The 25,224-nt window shown below is 44.1% G+C and overlaps 1 protein-coding gene across 1 annotated transcript in view; it reads left to right on the forward strand.

Annotated features, from left to right (window-relative positions):
- The first annotated feature begins 463 nt into the window (after window positions 1-463).
- The window catches only part of KCNK1 (potassium two pore domain channel subfamily K member 1), a 69,099-nt gene continuing 44,338 nt past the window's right edge, over window positions 464-25,224 (forward strand). Inside the window, exon 1 of the mRNA XM_055588427.1 lies at window positions 464-1,078. Within this exon, the coding sequence (XP_055444402.1) occupies window positions 724-1,078 (355 nt within the window). The 5' untranslated portion in view covers window positions 464-723. The remainder of the gene's footprint in view (window positions 1,079-25,224) is intronic.

Here is a 25,224-nt window from a genome sequence, read left to right on the forward strand (position 1 = left end):
CCTGCCAACCTTGAGATTCCAGGATGCCGGTATTTTCACCATCATCAGATTGCTCAATCCTTAGGCCAGTAAAAGAAGATGGAAAGTATCCATCCCAGCACTTGCTTTGTTGTAACTGTGGCTTTGATTAAGAAGAAATAGGTGGGAAACTGTGTAGCTGGGAACCAGGGGCTTGGGTCCACAGCGCACAGCCCAGAGGTGTACACGCACCCACACACACACCGACACCCACACTGACCTCCAGCGCAGAGCCTATAAATGTACACCACACACACTCCCTCCCTTCGTTCCTCCCACCCCGCCGCGTGCACTCTGGTGCGCCGGGTGGGTGAACCCCGGCGGGTAGCTGGAGGAGCCCGGGGGCGGGGCGAGAAAGGGCGGGGCTCCTAGAGGCCCGGGGGGCGGAGCCCAGGGCGGACGCTGCCAGGCAGCGCGCGCAGCCCCCAGCTCAGCCTCCAAGTTTGCCCGGCGGTTTGGGGCGACTCTCTGGTTACCTGAGCCCGTCACCACGTCAGCGCCACATCATCTGGGCCCTTTCTGTTTGCAAGGAAACAGGAAAAGAAGGGAGGAAAAGCTCTCCAGAGCGGCAAGCCAATCGCGGGCAGCAGGCGCTGCGGGAGGAGCGCGCGCGCGGGCAGCGGGGCGGGCCCGAGGGGGCGGCGGGCATCCGGCGAGCGGCGGTCCGGTGTGCAGCGCGGGCCTTGCGGCAGGGCGGCGGGGAAGATGCTGCAGTCCCTGGCCGGCAGCTCGTGCGTGCGCCTGGTGGAGCGGCACCGCTCGGCCTGGTGCTTCGGCTTCCTGGTGCTTGGCTACCTGCTGTACCTGGTCTTCGGCGCGGTGGTCTTCTCGTCGGTAGAGCTGCCCTATGAGGACCTGCTGCGCCAGGAGCTGCGCAAGCTGAAGCGGCGCTTCCTGGAGGAGCACGAGTGCCTGTCGGAGCCGCAGCTCGAGCAGTTCCTGGGCCGGGTGCTGGAGGCCAGCAACTACGGCGTGTCGGTGCTCAGCAACGCCTCGGGGAACTGGAACTGGGACTTCACCTCCGCGCTCTTCTTCGCCAGCACCGTGCTCTCCACCACAGGTAGGAGGCCCGCCCCGCGCCCCCGACTCCCGATCGGCCCTTCGATCCGCCCGCCCCTTTCCGCCCTCTGTCCCTGTGCCCCTCCGGCGCTGCTCGCGGGGGACCGGCTCCGCGGCGCCGGAAGCCGGCGAGGTGGCCTTAGAACTTGGGGTTGGCCTCCCGGAGCTCTTGGATCGTGGTCCCTAAACCTTCAGCCTGGGCAGCAGCAGGGGTCCCCTCCCTGGGCTGCCTTCTTTGGTTCGCGACACTCTACCTCGAACTGCCCTCTTGGAGTCGTGCAGTCCTGGCGGCCGCGCGGTGAGGCCGGGGCTGATGGAAACTCGGGTGCTCCGTGGGCGCTCACCTTCCTCCCGCCCGCGTCTCGGCTGGGGAAGGCTGCCGAACCTTTAACGCGCTGAAGGGTCACTTTCCTGAGGGAGCCTGTCTTTTCATGATACGGTGGTGTTTCGGCTCTTTCCTACGTGGGGGCCCTTTCAGGGTAAGCCGAGTGACATCATTCTGCTCTTCGCAGGTGACCTTTGAGCGCAAAGGCGGATCCGATTTCTTTTCGGAGCGGGAGGAGGGGTGAGGGAAAGGAGCATCCGATAGCCTGTGAGCAGGCAAAATGGGGGCACCCTGATTCAGCAGTTTTTGGTTTTTCCAACTTTTCGTGTCCGAGGCCACCCTTCAACTTCCAAGCACCACTTGGTTCGCATGGCTCACCTGGCAGCACATTCGCGAATGGTGGGTGTCCTGGGGGCGGGCTAAGGCCGTCCCTACGCCTAAGAGCGTCGTAACTGTGCCACGTTGGGTGGAGAAGGCTGAGTTGTCCCAGCCATGGCTAAGTGGGGCACAGACACCTAAGGGGGGTTGTTATCCATTGGAATTTGGACCCCGGAAAGTGGTCTCGAGCATCCAGCGCAGATCAGTTCTTTGAACAGTCCGTCTTGGCTTCCACAAGGTCACCGGCTTCCTAGTTGCCAGCGACGTCCTGGAACCTAAGCCTTGTGATTTCCCTGCCGGGGACGTGGGGTACCCCACCCCCACCTTTACAGGTGAATCATCTTTCCGTTTCTCGGACTCTTCCTTCTCCCCACCCCCTCTCTGCCTCTCGCGGTTTATTTCTTTATAATCCCCTAGGGCTAAACCCAGTTGATTGTTCTGGTAGTTATTTGGTAATGAATAGTGGTAAGCCATCCAGGTATCCTGTGAAACAGTGATTCAGAAGTGTGGGGTGAATTACTATACTGACTTGAATTTGCCCTGCAATAAAAAGAAGTAGAATTCTAGTTTGTATTGAGACACTTTTTAAAAGTAGCCTTAAGACAGACCTGTTATTTTACTTTTTAACTTTTCCAACACTCCTCTTGAGCTTTTTTTTTCCCCTCCCCTCCTCGACCAGTTCTGCTTTCTTTGTCTTTCCTCGCTCTGTTCCCCAGAACTCAGGGTGCCTTTCCTTGGAGTATGTGCTAAATTGGGAATTGTTTTTTTTTTGTGCAAAAGCAAGTGGTTTCACAGAGCTGCAGAAGATCTACAACTGGGTCACGATGTTGGGTAAATATTATGGAGAATGATGATAACTTTTAGTACTTTCTAAGTAACAGAGTAAGGACAGTGTTATGAGGAAAAGGACAGGTTTGCTGCTCCTGGGCAGCACACTTCCATCTCTGACACAGCCCATGTACAATCTCAACATCACAGGCACGTAGTTAAATGTCAAATATATTAGTTTACATCTTGAACAGACAATTATTCCCCAGATTCCCTTCTGTCCCTTTTTGCAATTACAAAAATCCACAGTTCTTGTTAAAAAAAAAAAGATGGGGAAAGATGTCTTATTATTGGTATTCAAATTGCATTGTAGTTCCTAAGAAAGTGTGTATTCAGGCAAAACAAGAGTTCATTTAGGAAATCAGTGCAAGGAGCACTTAAGGATAAACTAGATGAAAAAGGATTGCCTCTTGGTTTGTAAAATTAGCAAAGCAATGAATTCTTGTTATTGATAAAATAGAAATTATTGATTCAAATAGAATTCTATTAAAATGTAGAATTGTATTCTGAATCAAAGATACTCTTCTCTTGGCTTGTATTGACCCATCCGCTGGTTTTGTACTGACTCATCTTCTGCCGTGTTTGATGTTCCATGTTTTTACTGGTTTTGTAGCAGAGGATCAGGTGATTTTTAGTCAATACATTATACTTCCTTACCAGCAAAGTGTTTTCCAGAAAAGTACCAGGCAACTCAAATCAATTGGAATTGTGGTTTATGCTTTTCTTCAGGTAGATTTTTTTTTTAATTTATTTTTTATTTTTGCTGTGCTAAGTCTTTTTTAAGGCACTTGGGGTTGGTTGCCTCATGCCATGTGGGATCTTAGTTCCCTAACCAGGGATTGAACCTGCATCTGCTGCGTTGGAAGGCAGATTCTTAATGATTTGTCCATCCCCTAGACATGCTGTAATTTTTTTTTTTTTTTAACTCTTCCACCATAGTAGATGGCAACTCACAGAGATTATCATTGCCCAATCAATCAGTGTGGTCAGCTCTTGGCCTGGCCAGAATGATAACAATTCCTGTTACAAAAATGTGGTTCTTGGTAGTTATCGTCATAATACGGAACATGAACATTTTATGGCAGAACCTTCTCATCCCAGAAAGCACAAGCTTCCATTTATGGGAAGAAGTGGGTAAAGTCTTCATGGTCTGTTTGGAAGAAGCCTTGAGTTGATAATTCAGTCATGTTCTTTTCATTCTCTTCTCTGCCAAAGACTCTGAACAATTTCCAGAAAATCATTTAACATCTCTTTACTTTTTGATTAAAAAAAAAAAAAAGATATAACAATGTCCACATAGAAATCATGAGGATGGAAAAAGTACAGTTTCACTTTTTCAAAGGGAAGGAGATGTGGACTTAAGAAATATTCACAATCTAAAAGTTGAGAGTTATGTTTCACTTGGTGGGAATTTTTAGGACTTCAAGCCCAGGAGACAGCATCTCAAGCGACTGTGAGAGAACTGCTCTGAGGAGGCAAGACGGGGAGCCAGGTTATATAGAAGTTTTGCAACCAAGGGCCTTGAACATCAAAAGATTAATGCTATGAATTAAAGGAAAACCAGATATCTCAGGTTAAAGAATTTAGTGCTTGTCTAGGTATGGGAAGATGCAAGAGTCTGGGCTCATGGAAATCATGACTTTGATATGTGCCTCATCTATCTCAGGCCAGTACCCTGTACTCCCATCCTGAGTTTCCTCACCAGCTCACGCTCCATGCTGGCTGCAGTGGCTGATGATGTCCTTCTTTATTGTTATGGCAGGAAAAATTCCATTTCTCAGAGGTTATTTTAGACTCAGCTATTTCCCACTTAGAACTTCCCAGGTGGTACAGTGTTAAAAAATCCGCCTGCCAATGCAGGAGATGCAACAGACAGAGGTTCCATCCTTGGGTCAAGAAGATCCCCAGGAATAGGAAATGGCAACCCACTCCAGTATTCTTGCCTGGGAAGTTCCATGGTCAGAGGAGCCTGGCGGGCTATAGTCCATGGGATCGCAAAGAGTTGAACACGACTGAGTGTGTGCATGCACGTGTTGAGGTGCACGCACCTTTGAGGTGATGCTTGGAGAGTAAGAAGTCACTTTTATTAAAGTTGTCTTTAGTAGCCAGATAAAATGATGATTGATCTCATTCATTCTTAAGAAGAGTTTGTCATGTCAGTTACTATGATTTGCTTCTTTTTCTACAAATTTTATTTGTTTATTTATTTATTTGGATGTATCAGGTCTTAGCAGCACATGGGATCTTCTTTTCATCATGCAGGATCTTTCCCTGCTACCCATGGACTCTCCGGTTGTGGCGTGTGGGCTCAGTAGTGCAGTATTTGGGTTTAGTTGCTCCTCATGTGGAATCTTAGTTCTTTGACAGGGATCAAACCCCAGTCTCCTGCATTGCAAGGCAACTTCTTACCCACTGGACCACCAGGGAAGTCCCACATTTGTTTCTTTATTCATTCCCCTAAACAGGGGTCTATCATGATGGTGGATGATGGAAATGCAGTTTACGACCTTTGCTGCTTTCTGAGCATGGGGCTCACAGATTGCTGAGTCCCCCTTTCTGCCATTGGTAGCATGCTGCCTTACCAGTGTTTACGAAGAGATGTTTTGAAACTTGTATTTAAAGAACTCAGAAAAGGAACTTAATTTACCTTGTTTTACAGGGGCCTTTGTTTTAGCCAGGGTGGTAGCATTGGTATTTTTCAAAAAGAGAAAGATGGAAAAGGTAATAGGAGATACCTGACGGATCCTTAGTCTTCAAATTATTTTCAGAAGGAGAAATATGTTATCACTAACAGCAAATACTTAATTGAGCTTTTAGAATAGAATCAGTTCAGTTCAGTTCAGTTGCTCAGTCATGTCTGACTCTTTACGACCCCATGAATCTCAGCATGCCAGGCTTCCCTGTCCATCACCAACTCCCAGAGTTCACTCAAACTCATGTCCATCGAATTGGTGATGCCATCCAGCCATCTCATCCTTCGTCGTCCCCTTTTCCTCCTGCCCCCAATCCCTCCCAGCATCAGAGTCTTTTCCAATGAGTCAACTCTTCGCATGAGGTGGACAAAGTACTGGAGTTTCAGCTTTAGCATCATTCCTTCCAAAGAACTCCCAGGGCTGATCTCCTTCAGAATGGACTGGATGGATCTCCTTGCAGTCGAAGGGACTCTCAAGAGTCTCCTCCAACACCACAGTTCAAAAGCATCAATTCTTCGGCGCTCAGCCTTCTTCACAGTCCAACTCGCACATCCATAGGATGGGTAAACTGTGACTTCTGGGCCAAGTCTGACCCATCACCTATTTTTGTGTCTCCTAAGGATGGTTTTTACATTTTCAAACAGCTTTCTAAAAAGTCAAAAGGAAAAAAGTACTTCCTGATCTGTTAAAGTTCTATGAAAATCACATCTCAGTGTCCATAAACAAATTATAGATGCACAGGCACACACCCATTTTCTTCTGTATTACAGTTGTTTTCCACCTGCAGTGGCAGAGTTGAGTAGTTGTGACAGAAACCAGAGGGCTGCGGGACCTGAAATATTTACTGTCCAACCTTTTGTAGAAAGTTTGCTGCTGCTGCTAAGTTGCTTCAGTCGTGCCCGACTCTGTGTGACCCCATAGACGGCACCCCACCAGGTTCCCCCGTCCCTGGGATTCTCCAGGCAAGGACACTGGAGTGGGTTGCCATTTCCTTCTCCAATGCATGAAAGTGAAAAGTGAAAGTGAAGTCGCTCAGTCGTGTCTGACTCTTAGCAACCCCATGGACTGTAGCCCACCAGGCTCCTCCATCCATGGGATTTTCCAGGCAAGAGTACTGGAGTGGGGTACCATTGCCGAAAGTTTGCTAATACCTGCTTAAAATAATGCTTGGAAGAAACGGTTCAGTCAGAGGAGTTCTAAGTGCCTGACTTCTTTTTAGAAAACTTTCTAGAAGACAGTTTAGCTCTTCAGGTTTCTTTGTGGTTTTTTAAGTGGTTTTCTATATTTAAATTACGTATTGCCACCCACAGCTGCTTCTAGAACAAATGATTAATATAGGATGTCACTAGGTTTGGTCAAATTTGTGACACTTTTTTTAATGATAACAAAGTTACACTTCACATTGGGATTACCCTATTTAAAATGTGTGGTGAATCTATATATTTTGTCTAGAGAAGAAATGACAAGGACAGGAATTCCACCAGAAACAAGCAAGTAAACTGTCAGTCAGAAGAGAGATCTGACATCCCACACACAGAAGTTTCTATTCTTTCTTTGCAGGAAAGGCTTTGGCCTTGCTTCTGAGCCTTTATACTAATTCTAACAAGTTAAATGATCTGGTTTTCAAGCCTGTAACAGCTAAAGAAAAGAAAGGCACAGCTCTGGGCAAACCTAAGTGAAAGGTCATGAAAAGGTATATACCTTAAAAACCAGGAAAATAAAAGGATCCTGTGTGCCAGATAGTGTTTCCACGGATTACCTTCCGTGTATTGCCAGGAAGTGATGAGGTGTAGTCATTATACTCACTCTACAGAGGCTGAGGCAGAAGTTTTGCTTGAGTGACGTCTCTAACTAGGTCACAGAGCTAGAAGTGATTGGCCTTGATTTGAATCCAGTGTCTAACTCTTTGGACCCCATGGACTGTAGCCCACCAAGCTCCTCTGTCCATGGACTTCTCTAGGCAAGAATACGCTCACATTGCAGGCAGATTCTTTATCATCTGAGCCACCAGGGAGGCCCGCTGAATCCAGACGTGTCTGAATTAAGAACTTGAGTTGCACCTGGTATCTGGGCATAGGAGGTTGTTTCCAGATGCATCCGGTTTCCCCAGATTTGGAAGTCGAAGTCATCATCCCCATAGTTCAACGTGTGTGTTTAGAGGTAGGGCCTTTAAAGGGGTAATGAAGTTAAAATGAGGAGCCAGTGAAAAGATGGCTGGCTGTCTAAAAGCCGAGGGAAGAGGCCTCAGAAGAAACCAACTTTGTAGACCCTTTGATCTTGGACTTCCAGCCCCCAGAACTGGGAGCAAATACATTTCTTGGTTTAAATCACCCAGTCTGTGGGAGTTTGTTGTGGCAGCCTGAGCAAACTAATATAGAATTACTCAGGTAATTATTTTTTAGTTGCATAAACAGAAATAACACCCCTCCCACAAGGAAATCACCTTGAATATTCACTGGGAGGACTAAAGCTGAAGCTCCAATACTTTGGCCACCTGTTGTGAAGAGCTGACTCATTGGAAAAGACCCTGATGCTGGGAAAGGTCAAGGGCAGGAGGAGATGGGGACGACAGAGGATGAGATGGTTGGATTGCCATCACCAACTCAATGGACATGACTTTGAGCAAACTCTGGGAGATAGTGAAGGACAGGGAAGCCTGAAGTGCTACAGACTATGGGATTGCAATGTGTTGGACATGACTTAGTGACTGAACAGTACAAATATAGAAGTACAAAGATAAATAATTTTTTAAACTTATTTTTTTATTGAAGGATAATTGCTCTACAGAATTTTGTTGCTTTCTGTCAAACCTCAACATGAATCAGCCATAAGTATACATATACCCACTCCCTTTTGAACTTCCCTCCCAGTCCTACTCCTCTAGGTTAATACAAAGCCCCTGTTCACATTTCTTAGCCATACAACAAATTCCCATTGGCTATCTATTTTATATATGGTAATGTAAGTTTCCAAGTTACTCTTTCCATGTATCTCACCCTCTCCTCCCCTCTCCCCATGTCCCTATGTCTATTTTCTATCTCTTTTTCTCCACTGCTGCCCTGTAAGTAAATTCTTCAGTACCATTTTTCTAGATTCTGTATATATGCATTAGAATACGATATTTATCTTTCTCTTTCTGACTCACTTCACTCTATATAATAGGTTCTATGTTCACCCACCTCACTAGAGCTGACTCAAATGTGTTTCTTATATGTACCACGACTTCTTTACCCATTCATCTGTTGATGGACATCTAGGTTGCTTCCATGTTCTAGCTGTTGGAAATAGTGCTGCAATGAACAATGGGATACATGTGTCTTTCAATTTTGGTTTCCTCAGGGTATATGCCTAGGAGTGGGATTGCTGGGTCATATGGTGGTTTTATCCCTAGTTTTTTAAGGAATCTCCATACCATGGTCTTCCATAGTGGCTGTATCAATTTACATTCCCACCAACAGTGCAAGAGCTTTCCCTTTTCTCCACACCCTCTCCAGCATTTATTGTTTGTAGACTTTTTGATGATGGCCATGCTGACCAGGGTGAGATGATATCTCATTGTAGTTTTGATTTGCATTTCTCTAATAATGAGCGATGTTGAGCATCTTTTCATGTGTTTGTTAGCCATCTGTATGTCTTCTTAGGAGAAATGTCTGTTTAGGTCTTTTCCCCACTTTGTGATTGGGTTGTTTGTTTTTCTGTCATTGAGTTGTATAAGCTGCTTGTATATTTTGGAAATTAATCCTTTGTCAGTTGTTTCATTTGCTATGATTTTCTCCCATTTTGAGGGTTGTCATTTCACCTTGCTTATAGTTTCCTTTGTTATGCAAAAGCTTTTAAGTTTAATCAGGTCCCACTTGTTTACTTTTGTTTTTATTTACATTACTCTAGGAGGTGGATCTTAGAGGATCTTGCTTTGATTTGTGTCAGCAAGTGTATTCCTGCCTGTGTATTCCTCTTGAGAGTTTTATAGTTTCTGGTCTTACATTTAGCTCTTTAATCCATTTTGAGTTTATCTTTGTGTATGGTATTAGGAAGTGTTCTAATTTCATTCTTTTACATGTAGCTGTTCAGTTTTTCCAGCACCATTTATTGAAGAGGCTGTCTTTGCCCAAGAGGCTGCTCTTGCCTCCTTTGTCAAATATAAGGTACCCATAGTTACATGGGTTTATTCCTGGGTTTTCTGTCTGGTTCCATTGGTCTATGTTTCTGTTTTTGTGCCAGCACCATACTGTCTTGATGACTGTAGCTTTGTAGTATAATCTGAAGTCAGGAAGGTTGATTCCTCCAGCTCCATTCTTCTTTCTCAAGACTGCTTTGGCTACTCCGGGTCTTCTGTGTTTCCATATGAATTGTGAAATTTTTTCTTCTAGTTCTGTGAAAAATGTCACTGGTAATTTGATAGGGGTCACATTGAATCTGTAGATTGTGTTTGGTAGTACAGTCATTTTCACAATATTGATTCTTTCTACCCAGGAACATGGAATATGTTTATGTCATCTTAGATTTCTTTCATTAGTGTTTTATAATTTTCTGTGTACAGTTCTTTTGTCTCTTTAGGTAAGTTTATTCCTATATATGTCTTTTTGTTGCAATGGTGAATGGGATTGATTCTTTAATTTTCTTAAAATCTTTCTGATATTTCTTTCTTAGTATATAGAAATGCAAGTGATTTCTGTGTATTGATTTTGCATCCTACAACTTTTTAAAATTCACTGATTAGCTCTAGTAATTTTCTGATACTATCTTTAGGGTTTTCTATGTACAGTATCATGTCATCTGCAAATAGTAAGAGCTTTACTTCTTTTCCAATCTGGATTCCTTTTATTTCTTTTTCTTCTCTGATGCTGTAGCTAGGACTTCCAGAACTATGTTGAATAATAGTGGTAATAAAATAATAATAAAAGTGGAAACCCTTGTCTTGTTCCTGATCTTAGGGGGAATGTGTTCAGTTTTTCACCATTGAGAATAATTGCTGTAGGCTTATCATCTATGGCCTTTATTATGTTGAGGTAGATTCCTTCTAGGCCCATTTTTTGAAGAGTTAATCATAAATGGGTGCTGAATTTTGTCAAAGGCTTTTTCTGCATCTATTGAGATGATCATATGGTTTTTATCTTTCAGTTTGTTAATATGGTGTATCACATTGATTGATTTGCATATGTTGAATAATCCTTGCATCCCTGGAATAAACCCAACTTGATCATGATGTATGAGCTTTTTGAAGTGTTGCTGAATTCTGTTTGCTAAAATTTTGTTGAGGATTTTTGCATCTATGTTCAACAGTGATATTGGCCTGTAGTTTTCTTTGCTTGTGTTGTCTTTGTCTGGTTTTGGTATCAGGGTGATGGTGACCTCATAGAATGAGTTTGGATATGTTTCTTCCTCTGTAATTTTTTGAAAGAGTTTTAGAAGGATAGGCATTAGCTTTTCTCTGAGTGTTTGATAGAATTCTGTGAAGCCATCTAATCCTGGGCTTTTGTTTTTTGGGAGATTTTTTTAATCACAGCTTCAATTTCAGTGCTTGTAATTAGGTTTTTCATAATTTCTATTTCTTCCTGTTTCAGTCTTGGAAGATTGAATTTTTCTAAGAATCTGTCCATTTCTTCCAGGTTATCCATTTTATTTCTATATAGTTGTTCATAGTAGTCTCTCATAATCCTTTGTATTTCTGCATTGTCTGTTGTAACCTCTCCTTTTCATTTCTAATTTTGTTGATTTGATTCTTCTCTCTTTTGTTCTTGATGACTCTGGTTAAAGGTTTGCCAATTTTGTTTATCTTCTCAAAGAACCACCTTTTAGTTTTATTAATCTTTACTATTGTTTCTTTCATTTCTTTTCCATTTATTTCTGCTCGGATCTTTATGATTTCTTTCCTTCTACTAATTTTGGGGTTTTTTGTTCTTCTTCCAGTCGTTTTAGGCATAAAGTTAGGCTGTCTATTCAATGTTTTCTCTTGTTTCTTGAGGTAGGATTGTATTGCTATAAACTTCCCTCCTAGAACTGCTTTTGCTGCATCCCATAGGTTTTGAGTTATCGTGTTTTCTTTGTCATTTGTTTCTAGAAATTTTTTGATTTCCCTTTTTGATTTCTTCAGTAACCTGTTGGTTATTTAGAAACATATTGTTTAATCTCCATGAGTTTGTGTTTCTCACAGTTTTTTCTTATAATTGATATCTAGTCTCAAAGCGTTCTGGTAAGAAGATGCTTGGTATGATTTCAACTTTCTTAAATTTACTGAGGTTTGATTTGTGACCCAAGATGTGGTCTATCCCAGAGAATGTTCCGTGTGCACTTGAGAAGAAGGTGTATTTTTCTGCATTTGGATGGAATGTCCTGAAGATATCAGTGAGAGCCATCTCATCTAATGTATCATTTAAGACTTGTGTTTCCTTATTCATTTTCTGTTTTGATGATTTGTCCGTTAGAGTGAGTGAGGTGTTAATGTCACCTACTATTTTTGTGTTACTGTCAATTTCTCCCTTTATGTCTTAGTGTTTGTCTTATGTATTGAGGTTCTTCTATGTGGGGTGCATAGATATTTACAGTTGTTATGTCTTCCTCTTGGATTGATCCCTGGACCATTAGGTAGTGTCCTTCCTTATCTCTGGTAATCTTTATTTTAAGGTCTATTTTGTCTGATATGAGGATTGCTACTCCAGCTTTCTTTTGCTTCCCATTTGCTTGGAATATATTTTTCCATCCTCTCACTTTCAGTCTATATGTGTCTTTAGGTCTGAAGTGGGTTTCTTGTAGACAGCATGTATATGGATCTTTTTTTTTTTTTTTTTTTGTATGCATTCAACCAGTCTGTGTCTTTTGGTTGGAGCATTTAATCCATTTAAATTTAAAGTCATTATTGATATATATGTTCCTATTGCCATTTTCTTAATTGATCTTTTTCCTTCTCTTGTATTTCTTGGCTATATAAGTCCCTTTAACATTTGTTTTAAAGCTGGTTTGGTGGTACTGAATTCTCTTAACGTTTGTTTGTCTGGCAAGCTTTTGATTTCTCCATCAATTTCAAATGAGATCCTTGACAGGTATAGTAATCTTAGTTGTAGATTTTTCCCTTTCAGGACTTTAAATATATCCTGCCATTCCCTTCTGGCCTGCAGCGTTTCTGCTGAAAGATCAGCTGTTATACGTATGGAGTTTCCCTTATAGGTTGCTTGTTGCTTTTCCCTTCTGCTTTTAGTATTCTTTCTTTGTGTTTAGTCTTTGTTAGTTTGGTTAGTATGTGCCTTGGTGTGTTCTCCTTGGACTTATCTTGTATGGGAGCCTTTGCAGCTCTTGGACATGATTGACTATTTTTTTCCATGTTGGGGAAATTTTCAACTATAATCTCTTCAAAAATTTTCTCATACCCTTTTTTTTCCCCTCTTCTTCTGGCACCCCTGTAATTGTCCCAGAGGTCTCTGTGACTATCCTCAGTTGTTTTCATTCTTTTTACTTTATTCTGCTCTTCAGAAGTTATTTCCACCATTTTATTTCCAGCTCACTGATTCCTTTTTCTGCTTCAGATATTCTGCTATTAATTCCTTCCAGAGTATTTTTAATTTCAGTAATTGTGTTGTTTGTCTTTGTATGTTTATTCTTTAATTCTTCTAGGTCTTTGTTGATTCTTGTATATTTTCCATTTTGTTTTCAACGTTTTTGATCATCTTTATTGCCATGATTCTGAATTTTTTTTCAGGTAGTTTGCCTATTTCCTCTTCATTTATTTGGACTTCTGTGTTTCTAGTTTGTTCCTTCATTTGTGTAATATTTCTCTGCCTTTTCATTTTATATATATATATGTATATATTTTTTTAACTTATTGTGTTTGAGGTCTCCTTTACCTAGGCTTCTAGGTTGAATTCTTACTTTCTTTTGGTTTCTGCCATCCTAAGATTGGTCCAGTGGTTTAGGTAAGCTTCCTATAGGGTGAGATTTGTGCTGAGTTTTTTTTGTTTGTCTGTTTTCCCTCTGATGGGCAAGGCTGAGTGAGGTGGTAATCCTGTCTGCTGATGACTGGGTTTGTATTTTTGTTTTGTTTGTTGTTTAGGCGAGGCATCCTGCACAGGGTGCTACTGGTGGTTGGGTGATGCCAGGTCTTGTATTCACGTGGTTTCCTTAGTGTGAGTTCTCACTATTTGATACTCCCTAGGGTTAGTTCTCTGGTAGTCTAGGGTCTTGGAGTCAGTGCTCCCACTCCAAAGGCTCAGGGCTTGATCTCTGGTCAGGATCGAAGATTCCACAAGTGGTTTGTTATGGCATTAAATGAGATTAAAACAAATACCCCAAAATGAGAAACTAAAGATGAACCTCAGACAAATGGCAGTTACAAAATCAGGCAAATAGTAATTAAAATAATGGAATATATGCATATACATATACACCCATAAGCAAAGTCAAAACAGTCCAACAAAAATAAAGTACAGTAGATTGATGCATCGAACAGAGAAATCAAAAATTATATCTACCAGTTAAGAATAAAACTAACTAAAGCACAAAATGGAAAACAAAACTAAAGCAAGGTGTCAAGTGGGGAATAAAACCATGAAAATAAAACTAACAAATATGTTAAGAGGAAAGGAAAGAAAGAAAAGAAAGAAAGAACAGATGTGCAAAGTTAAACAGAGGTAGATAAAGAAGATTTATATACATTAAAGGTTAACTGCAAGCAGAAAAGAATAGTAGGAAAAGCAAACAAAGGAATAAATATAGAAAAAATAATAAGAGGTTTAAAACTTAAAAAAAGAGAAAGAAAGAAAAAAAAAAAAAGGAAAACTCCACAGAGCTATAAAAGCCCAACATAGAGGCAGAGTGTTATAACTACAATTAAAAAAAAAATGTGACTGAGGGAAAAAAAAAAAAGCTCAAAAGGTTAATTAGATTTCATAGTGCCAAGAAAATCGACAACTACAGCAGAGGGGGAAGAAAAAGGAAAAGAAAAATCCAAAAGAATCTATAGAACACGTACAAACGTAGGAATAATAAATGTTTGTCTCGAGTCACTGCTGTCAGAGTCCTTCCCCTCGCTGGGGGTCACAGTCCCCCTCACCTCCCTAGGATGCCCTCCAACACTGTGCTGATCTCTGGACCTGCTGTGGGGGCAGCTCAGATTCTAGTCTGGTCCTACTCCTGTGTGTTCTTGCCTCCAATGTCCACAGCTATCAGAACTAGTGCGTTTTATTTTGTGGAAGCTCTCAGTAGCGTTTTATATATTCCATAGACACAAAGTCTGCCTAGTTGATTGTGTGGATGTAATCTGCAGCTTGTGCAGCTGGCGGGAAGGTTTTGGGTCTTCTTCCTTAGCCACACTGCCCCTGGGTTTCAATTGTGGTTTTATTTCCACCTCTGCATGTGGGTTGTCCACTGGGGGTTGCTTCTGAGGCTGCCCTGGAGGGCTTGGGTTTGCCCCTGTGAGGGCCAGGTGTGGAGGTGGTGCAGCTGCTTGGGTTGCAGGGGTTCTGGCCACACCAAGTACTCAGGGGTGTTGGCAGCCACAGCAGCAGAAAATAATAGTGTTCTAGAAGGGTATGGCAACCAGTACTGGCCAGTGCGCCCCAGTATTCTTGCCTGGAGAACCCCCCTGACAGAGAAGCCTAGCAGGCCACAGTCTACAGGATTGGAACGAGTTGGACACGACCGAAGCAATCCTGTGAGCACAGACTCAAGGTTTTTTTTGTTGCCTGTGGCAGCTCTGCATGAAGGTGGTACAGCTGCTTGGCTTGCAGGGACCCTGGTGGTGCAAAGTGTGCAGGGACATGGACTGCCTCCGCTGCAGGAGCTTTGGCCCTTTTTATGAGCCTCTTGTAGCTGGTGATCAGAAGGCCTCTTTGGCCAGTCTTTCTCTGTAGCTCCCCCCATTCAGACACTTAGAGGGCTCCCTTGCCTGGGGTCCTTCTCTGTTGTTCGGTGCATCAGGCCCATAGAGGGGCCCCCTGGCTGGGGTCCTACTCTGTAGTTTGGCGCATCAGGCACTTAAAGGGGCACCCTGGGTGGGGTCCTACTCTGCAGTTCAGTGCTGGCGTGTGGGGAGAGAGAGGCTCTGGTGGTGACTCATGACTCAGCAGTATCGCCTTACTTCCACGGCTGCCTGGTTTTCCTCCACAGGCATTTCCCACCACAGTCTCCTCCCTCGCATCCCCTCGATCTGTCTCTCTGTGGTCAACAGCAGCGCTCGCCCTGGGATTGCTCCACAATCCCTAAACTCCAGCTCCCAGCCCTTGTGCCTTCCAGGGGACCTGTGTCCCTGTCCAGGGTATGTATGGCTGCAGCAAGGACTATCTGATTCTCATTCCATTTAGGCTGCCACAGATCAGCTGTTTCACTCTCGACCTTAAATGTTTCTCCTCTGACTCAGACAGTTGCCTGATGTGGGGATCGGACCCCTGCTTACATTCCCCCACCTGCCGAGGGCAGGTCCAGTGTTAGTAAACACTCCTGTTTTTTCCCCTTGTTCCTTCATCCTACTGAGTTTTACGTGGTTCTATATATTCTTACCTCTGGTCAGGTACTCCTGTCCGCTCTCAGCTGGTGTTCTGCATGCACTTCTGTGTCTGAAGGTGTATTCCTGATGTATCTGTGAAGAGATGTACTCCACATCCACCTACTCCTGCACCATCTGTTGTACCTCAGAAATAACTTTTAATGTCCTTAGTATTGTAGCCAACATTTTCATATGCTTGGTTTAGACATCCTTGTTTTATTATAGAACACAGTCTCATAATTGATAGAACTGAAATATATTGAATTGATTATTGAAATCTCAAGAGCAATACTACAACGTGCTTAAGAAAGCAGAGATGCATGTGATAAATTTTAGAAACATTTCCACCCAGTGATGGTCAAAGAGTAGATACTCGTGTTTAATGTATAAACTCAGACCTGTCTATAGAACATCAGTCCTTTAGTATTTTTTTTTCAAGACTATAAATATGCTGTTATCTGTACCTATTTTATGACATCTGGGACTACTGTTATGATTATAAATGACAGTATCTTCAAAGAAATGATGTGTTGCTTTTATGACATAACTGTACGTCTTGTGAAGGATACAATCTTCAATTGTCCCAGGAGCCTCGGCGGAAGTCTGATGCGTGTTAGGGCAGGTAGTTTTATGGCGCCGCTTGTCAGATGACAGGTGGGGCAGTGCACCTGTTATGTGTGGAGGAGGAGTGTGCTGGAAGGTTGAAGCGAGTGGGACTGCTGATGCTGAGCTGTTTGGACCCATAACAAAGTCCACTTCACATAGGTCGACTCACTACACTGTGGTTTCAGGCATAAAGACGAATCATCCACAGTCTCTCCTTGGCTGAGTGTCTGTTCCCTGAGTGTCCCAGGCTAGATTTTGTCCTCAAGAGACATCATCTGATCCCAGCTGTGGCCAAATCCATGACTGCTATGCCATCACACTGCCTGTTACTGGCGGGAGACAAAGGCGCTCTCTCTCTTGCAAAGCAGCCAACTTTGAAGGTGTCTTCTTCACCCTATGATGTTTCTTTTTCTCTTTGGGACTCAGTTGGTGCTCTGACTTTCTTTGTTTCTTCAAGATGGATTCCTTGTCCTTAGAGTTGGTGGCCACTCTGTGTCAGGGCAGGGCCATGCCCCTAACCTGAGGCTAAAATGGAGAAGGGGCGGAGGTTGTCAGATTACCTGTTCCACATTTTCAACAAATAAAGACTATAGTTTTCCAAAAAAATACCACATTTTTGCTTGACTCTGCTGGGTTTCTACTTGCTCTTTTCCGATAAATTTCTTTAATCATTTAAGTCAGGATGGTGGAGGTATCGGAGAAGGTGATGGCACCCCACTCCAGTACTCTTGCCTGGAGAATCCCAGGGACAGGGGAGCCTGGTGGGCTGCTGTCTATGGGGTCACACAGAGTCAGACACGACTGAAGCGACTTAGCAGCAGCAGCGGCAGTGGAGGTATAATTTATATATGGGAAAGTATATCCTTTTTTAAAAACTGGAGTATAATTGCTTTACAATGTTGTGTTAATTTCTGCTGTACAGGAAAGTGAATCAGCTGTATGTATACATATATCCCCTCCCTCTTGGACCTCCATGGCATCCCTTTAGTTCATCACAGAGCACCCAGCTGAGCTTCCTGTGCTGTATATATAGCAGCTTCCCGCTAGCTATCTATTTTACACACGGTAGTGTGTATTTGTCATTTCCAGTCTCCCAGTTTTTCCCACCCTCCCTCTCCCGCCGTAACAATATGTCTGTACATATGAGAAAATATATATTTTTAAGTATATATATAGGGCTTCCCTCATAGCTCAGTTGGTAAAGAATCTGCTTGCAATGCCAGGAGACCCCGGTTCGATTCCTGGGTTGGGAAGATCCGCTGGAGAAGGGATAGACTACCCAGTCTAGTATTCTTGGGCTTCCCTCGTGGCTCAGCTGATAAAGAATCCACCTGCAATGCGGGAGACCTGGGTTTGATCCCTGGGTTGGGAAGATCCCCTGGAGAAGGGAAAGGCTACCCACTCCAGTATTCTGGCCTGGAGAATTCCATGAACTGTGTAGTTCATGGGGTCGCAAAGAGTCAGACATGACTAAGCAACTTTCACTTTCACTTTTAAGTGTAGCTGTATGGTGGGAAAATGCATACAGCTGTATACTTCAAAAGGATATATTTTCTCATTTGTATGGACACATGACATGGGGGAAAGGGAGGGTGGGAAGAGCTGGAAGTTTAGGATTTTCCCACCAGGGCCTTCCCAAGTTGCGCTAGTAGTAAAGAACCCGCCTGCTATTGCAGGAGACATAAGAGACATGGGTTCCATCCCTAGGTTGGGAAGATCCCCTGGAGAAGGAAATGGCAACTCACTCCAGTATTCTTGCCTGGGAAATTTCATGGACAGAGGAGCCTGGTGGGACTACCGGCCATGGGGCCACAAAGTGCTGGACACTGCTGAAGCAACTTAGCACGCACACATGCCTTTGTTATGCCCGTGTGTGTGTGTGTGTGTGTGAGAGAGAGAGAGAGGTGATGATTTTCCCACCAACATGATCAAGATACAGAATACATCCATCACCTTACAATTTCTTTATGCCCTTTTGTAGTTACATTCTTTTACCCAAAGTCAGAAACTGGCAACCCCTTTGCTTTATCTTTTCTAGAATGTCATATAGATGAAATTATATGGTATGCCAAAAAAAGTGCAGCAGGGGTTGGAGGTTTAGAGGGGTTGCATCTGAAAGGGTTGTATGATTTTTCTGCTTGAGCACAAATCAGACCAGCAGGGCTTGTCTGTTATTTTTTTTTAGCTGTGCTCATGTTTCCCTTCTTGATCCTATAAAACAGAATCAGTTCTTATGTTAAAGAGATTAACTGGGTTCTGTTAGACATGGGTAGTGTTTTTTAATTGCCTTCCATATGCTCAATCCCAGATCAGAGTCTCACTGTTTGCCTTAACTACTTGGGCCCAGGTTGACTTGTTCTGTGAAACCAAAGCCTGCCCTCTGGAGCCTGGGTGGATTGGTACCCATTGATGAGATTTAGGCAGAAAGCTTCTAGGGGGCTCAGAGACCCAATTCACACAGTGTCAGTAAAATCCTGACTGGTGGGTGCACAGCAGAGACAACAAAATCACACAGAATTTTAGAAAGTGCTAGTTTTCATTTCTCTTGAGTGTCGTCCATAGATTACACATGAGAATAAGAGTTGGAGTCTCTGATGATAATGTCTGGCCCTTGATGCTGTGGTGCCTCCGTGAACCAAGTTAAGCTGTTTAATCAGGTCAGTGCCTCAGCACCCACTGGTTTATTTGGATCTTCTAAAGCTGAACATACCTGATTGGTGAGCCTTCTGCTTCCTGGCTCCCAAAACGCCCTGTGTACCACCTTTGTGTGTGTGTGTGTGTGTGTGTGTGTGTGCGTGCGTGTACCACCTTCTATCTGAATCTTCCATTCTTCTGTTACAGCACTTACCACCTGGTACTGACATCATTTGTTTTCCTATCTCACCTCCCCCAAGAGCCGTCTTGAGGATAAGCACATTCTCAGTCTCCTTTGCATCCCCAGCCTCAGCAGGGCCTCAGGAAATGGCAACCCACTCCAGTATTCTTGCCTGGAGACTCCCATGGACAGAGGAGCCTGGCGGGCTACAGTGACTTAGCAGCAGCTTGTGCAATTTAAGGCACACTTCACGCATCAGAGCCTATTTCCTCTTCTGGAAAATGAGGAAGGTTCTGAAGATGTTTCAAGAGACCTTAGATATAATCTTGTTGCCTTAATGGGGAAACAGAGTCCCAAAGTGCTTTAATAACTTTTGAAGTTATTCATATTGTTGACTGAAAAGTTTTACATCATCTAAAAATTGAGAACAGTGTTTTATTCTGTGGTCATATTGAGGACTTCAAGCCTGGGGCACAACATCTCAGATAACTTTGAGAGACCTCTCTGAAGGAGGAACCAGGGTATAAGGGAGTTTTTGCAGCAAAGACCAGGTAGTCAGAACATCAAGAAGTTACCATTAATTAAGTAAAACCAGACATCTCAGGTTAAGGAATTTAGTGCTTTTCTATGTATGGGAAGATGCACAAGTCTGGGCTCATTGAAATCATTCCTTTGATTACGATCTCAATTCTCTGGGGCCAGCAACCTGTGCTTCTTTCAAATCCTGAATCACCTCCAGGGTGCACAGTTGGGCGGCTGTAATTGATAGCTTGATGGCTGCAACAACCTTTGTTTACTGATATATAGCAGGCAACATTTTTTACCCACAATATAAAAGCAGTTGTATTATAATATTGTACCTATTATAATACTGTATCTTATGTCTACTCAGTGCCCTGTGGAGGGCCTTAGCTTATCTATAGGAAAGACAAGGGGATTCTTCACCCAGAGTTTTTTGTTTCTTGGGTTTTTTTTGGCTGTGCTAGGTCTTTGTTGCAGCTCTCAAGCTTGCTCTAGTTGGAACATGGGCTTAGTTGCCCCGCTGCATGTGGGATCTTAGTTCCCCGACCAGGGATCAAACCCACATCTCCTGCATTGGGGATCTTGCCTTCCTAGATGTGTCCGTCTAGCAGGGGGAGAAATGCAGGAAACAAGATAACTAAAATACATAGCACTTCCTGTGGGGAAATCAGCAGAGGAGACCAGGGTGCAGGGAGAGTGCATTAGTGTGTGCTCCAGGTGGAGTGAGGTCTAGGAAAGGGGGTCTGTGATGAGGAAGCCAAAAACAGCTTTACGGAGGAGATGGCATTTTAGTAAAGAGCCGAAGGAGGTGGGAGGGCATTATACAGCTATTAGAGCCGAAGGAGGTGGGAGGGCATTATACAGCTATTAGAGCCGAAGGAGGTGGGAGGGCATTATACAGCTATTTGGCGAACTGTGTTCCAGGACCAGGTCCCCATGCTGGAGGGGCTGGAAGCCACTGTGACTGGAGCCCAGTGTGTGGGGAGTGATGGGGCACATGATGAAGGATGTCATGTTATTGGTTAATTGCCAAGTCATGTCCAACTCTTTTGTATCCCCAGGGACTGTAGTCCCCCAGGCTCCTCTGTCCATAGGATTTCCCAGGCAAGAATACTGGAGTGAGTTGCCATTTCCTTCTCCAGGGGATCTTCCCGACCCAGGGATCGGACCTGTGTCTTCTGCATTGGCAGGTGGATTCTTGACCACTGAGCCACCACGGAAGCCCTGGAGAATGTCACAGGCCATTGCCAAGCCTTGGGCTGTTCTCTCAGCAAGGTGGAGAGCCCTGGGAGATTTTGAGCAAAGGGCGGTGGAAGTTGGTGGTGAGAGTGGTTGGATTTTGTGTACCTATTGATAATAGAACCAAGAGGGTTTGCTGATGGCTTGGACATGATTTGTGAGACAGAGTGGTCAAGAGGGACCCCAGGGTTTTGGGTCTGAGCCCCTGACCATATGGAGATGGAAGGAAAGCTGGGGAAGGATCAGGTGTTGGGTAGAGCTCAGATGTTGGCCTGCTGAACTTGAAATCTCTCCTGGGTGTCCAGGGGTCCCCAGGAAGCATGCTCTCACCCTAGCGTGGTGGTCCTGGGGAGAATGTAACTGTGTTTGCCCAGTGGGCCGAGATTTTAGGTTACGTTGGTTTATCTGATGGCAAGAGGTTGTAGACTTGCACGGGGTAATACCTGAACTTGTCCTTGAAGGAGACAGTATCCTAAAATAGAAAAGACGGAGAAGAACTCAGATTGAAAATGTGAATTCTTTGGGCCGAGTTGTCCTTTGATGATTGCATTTAACCTTAGTTTAAACTGTGTACTTTAACCACCAGGCTAGGAAAGAGCATCTAAATTATCATATTTTTTTTTATTTATTTGTTTTCTACTTTAGTATTGCATGTGGAAAACTGAAGGGGAAAGGGCAGAAGGATTTGCTTCATATTTTCTTAAGTTTAACAATAGTATATTTACTACTTGATAATAGTTTAATGTAAAATTTATGTTATATATTTTCAAAGAAACAACACATACAATGTACAATCTTTAGTACATTTTTTTTTCTTTTAGGAGCAGCTAACATCAAAGTTAGATGATGTTAACCAACATCAAAGTTAGATGATGTTCAGATCAGATCAGTCACTCAGTCGTGTCCGACTCTTTGCGACCCCATGAATCACAGCACGCCAGGCCTCCCTGTCCATCACCAACTCCCGGAGTTCACTGAGACTCACGTCCATCGAAGTTAGATTATGTTAACTAACAGTCAGCTCCCGGTCTTGTTTTTGCTAGTCAAGACTATGGTTTTTCTAGTAGTCATGTATGGATGTGAGAGTTGGACTATAAAGAAAGCTGAGCATCGAAGAATTGATGCTTTTGAACTGTGGTGTTGGAGAAGACTCCTGAGAGTCCCTTGGACTGCAAGGAGACCCAACCAGTCCATCCAAAAGGAAATCAGCCCTGAATATTCATTGGAAGAACTGATGTTGAAGTACTGAAACTCCAGTACTTTGGCTACCTGATGCAAAGAGTTGCTCATTTGAAAAGACCCTGATGCTGGGAAAGATTGAAGGCAGGAGGAGAAGGGGACAACAGAGGATGAGATGGTTGGATAGCATCACCGACTCAATGGACATGAATTTGAGTAAACTCCAGGAGCTGGTGATGGGCAGGGAGGCCTGGCGTGCTGCGGTCCATGGGTTTGCAAACAGTCAACTGAGCTGAACTGAACTGAACATCAAAGTTACTGTTCTATCAAAGTTACTAGGTCATTTCTGTTTTTAGGAAGTAAATAAGAAAAAAGTGAATTTTTTTTTCCCCACAAGGGATCTAGACATTTTAGGAGTCTATCAGCTTCAAATAAACACATTTTCAGTTTGTAACAGATGGGAAAATTATCATGTGACTCTGAAAACCACAAGTAATTTTCACTTCTTCAGAGTATTTTGTTTTTTATGTTTACTGAATTACCACTCGAAATGATCCCATTTGTATAATATAGCTCCCTGCTCCTGGCTGATCCTGGTCTAAGTATCCTTTTCTTTTTCTAAAAAAAAAAAAAAAAATTTTTTTTTTGATGTCTCCTTCACTTGTGCATAGCAGGAAGGGAAGTGGAAAGTTTGAAACTAGAATTAAAAGGTTAAAGCAGTCTTGTAACTAAAATTCTTCAAATATTTGAATACCAGTTGCCAAGGCATTCAATTATTTAAAGACTGGTTAGGTGGATTATGTTAATTAAGCAGCAGGAGAGGCTGTTCCATGGCTGCCTGGGTGTCAGACGCCCCACTGAGAAGTTCTGGAGCCCCCAGGTCACAACCTGCCTGCCCCCAGTGCTGTGACATGAGCCAGGGCAGCAAGACAGCCCCCTGCGGTGACACGTGCTGCGCCCGGTGGGGTAAGCGGAGCCGACCTCACCCCACCACGGGGACCGGCAGTCTGCCACCTCCTGTGCCCCGCCTCCATGATACATCTTGTGTTTAAAGATGGAGAGAAAGGACAAAACTGAAATTAACAACAACAGCGACAAAAATGCGAACTCCTATTAGTAGTTTATGGAACACGATCTACATCTGCATTTGTTCTCGCGGCTCTGGCTGAACACCTGTGACTCGAAAAAATCATCTGAAAGAGGCTAAAAAGATACATTTGCCACTGAATTTCCTCTCTTACTTCAGTCACAACTGTGTTTTGTGTATTGATCATTGCTGGCCATCCCCTGCCCTCTCAGTGCTGTTTCATGCCACCTAGGGCTGGTTGGGGGAGTATGTGTCCAGGAGTTTTTCTTGCTGACCCTGTGTGGCCCTCTGCAGTGTCCACATGGCCAGCCAAGGGTAGGGGCACCTCTGGGCAGTGTCCCTCCTCGTCGCAAAGCAGGGCTGGCTTTCCCTCACTAGCCCGGGGAGTGGAGCTATGGAATAGGATTCTCCTCAGTGATACCAGACTGAATTAATATGACAGAGTATAGAGCAATGAGTGAAAAAGTGAGAATCGCAAATTATTTAATATTTTTAGGGTTTTTCAGATGTACTCAGTGACTCAATATAGACTTCAGTCAGTGTTACTTAAAGTGTTCTTTGAAGAACTTTAAAAAGTGAGCCTGAGTGAAAGGTGATGGGATGGGTGGTGCAAAAACCTTGATCAGGAGAACAGAAGGAGTCATCGTTAGCAGGAATCCATTGATGATTTCTCCAGAAGTCAGTTGTTTCTCTGTGCAATGAAGGGACTAAGCTTCTCCTCCGGCTCTAAAGTCCTATATGGTCCTAGGTCTTGGGAATGTCTACTGAATGCTTATATACTGCAGCCCACATACGGAGCCACATACAAATCCTAAAAGTCGGGACTTCTTTGGTGGTCCAGTGGTTAAGACTTTGCCTTCCAGTTCGGCAATGGCACCCCACTCCGGTACTTTTGCCTAGAAAATCCCATGGACGGAGCGGCCTGGAAGGCTGCAGTCCATGGAGTCGCTAGAGTCGGACACGACTTCACTTTCACTTTTCACTTTCCTGCACTGGAGAAGGAAATGGCAACCCACTCCAGTGTTCTTGCCTGGAGAATCCCAGCGATGGGGGAGCCTGGTGGGCTGCCATCTATGGGGTCGCACAGAGTCGGACACGACTGAAGCGACTCAGCAGCAGCAGCAGCATAGGGTGCAGGTTCAGTCCCTGGTTGGGCAGCTGAGATCCCATATGCCTTAGGGCCAAAAATCCAGAACATAAACAATAGAAGTAACATGGTAACAAATTCATTAAAGACTTAAAAAAGATCTTAAATGGTCCACATCACACAAAAAATTCTGAAGACATAAAAAAGACCTAAAAGGGATAACCACTGATCTCACAAATCCTGCAGCCCAGCTACAGAGGCAAAACTCAAACATAAAACCCTCAGAGAGCCATACTGGCGTAGACACCTAACTACTGAATTGGGTGGGCGCCTGGGGGCATCTGGGCTTTTCCAGTGGCTCAGCTGTAAAGAATCGCCCTGCAATGCAGGAGCCACAGGAGATGCTGGTTTGATCCCTGGGTTGGGAAGATCCCCTGGAGGAGGGCATGGCAACCTACTCCAGTATGCTGGCCTGGAGAGTTCCATGGACAGAGGCCTGGTGGGCTACAGTCCATAGGGTCACAAAGAGTCGGAGACGACTGAGCAACTGAGCATGCGTGCACAATGGGGGCAACTGCAAGATTTTGCGGAGGGGAACAGCTGGGCTTAGGTGTTCAGAGAAGCCTCATGTAGGTGACTGAGATGAACAAGCACATTGTGTGGCACAGAGGAAGGGGGATCAGAAGGACAGGCGTGTGTGCTCAGTGCAGGTGCCCAAAGAGGAACTGAGCCTGGCCTTCAAGAGAGTGTGGGTGGCCAGTCTCTCCCAGTCCAGAGCCATCTGTGGGCGAGGGGCTGAGAAGGACCTGCAGGTGGAGGCAAGCGCCTCAGATGTGAGAGGCCGAGTTTGCTCTGGACCTTGGGGGTTAATAGGGAGCCACTGCGGGTTCCTGCGCCTGCGCTATGATGAACAG

This window comes from Bubalus kerabau, chromosome 1, assembly GCF_029407905.1.
Source record: "Bubalus kerabau isolate K-KA32 ecotype Philippines breed swamp buffalo chromosome 1, PCC_UOA_SB_1v2, whole genome shotgun sequence".
NCBI classification, from domain to species: Eukaryota; Metazoa; Chordata; class Mammalia; order Artiodactyla; family Bovidae; genus Bubalus; species Bubalus kerabau.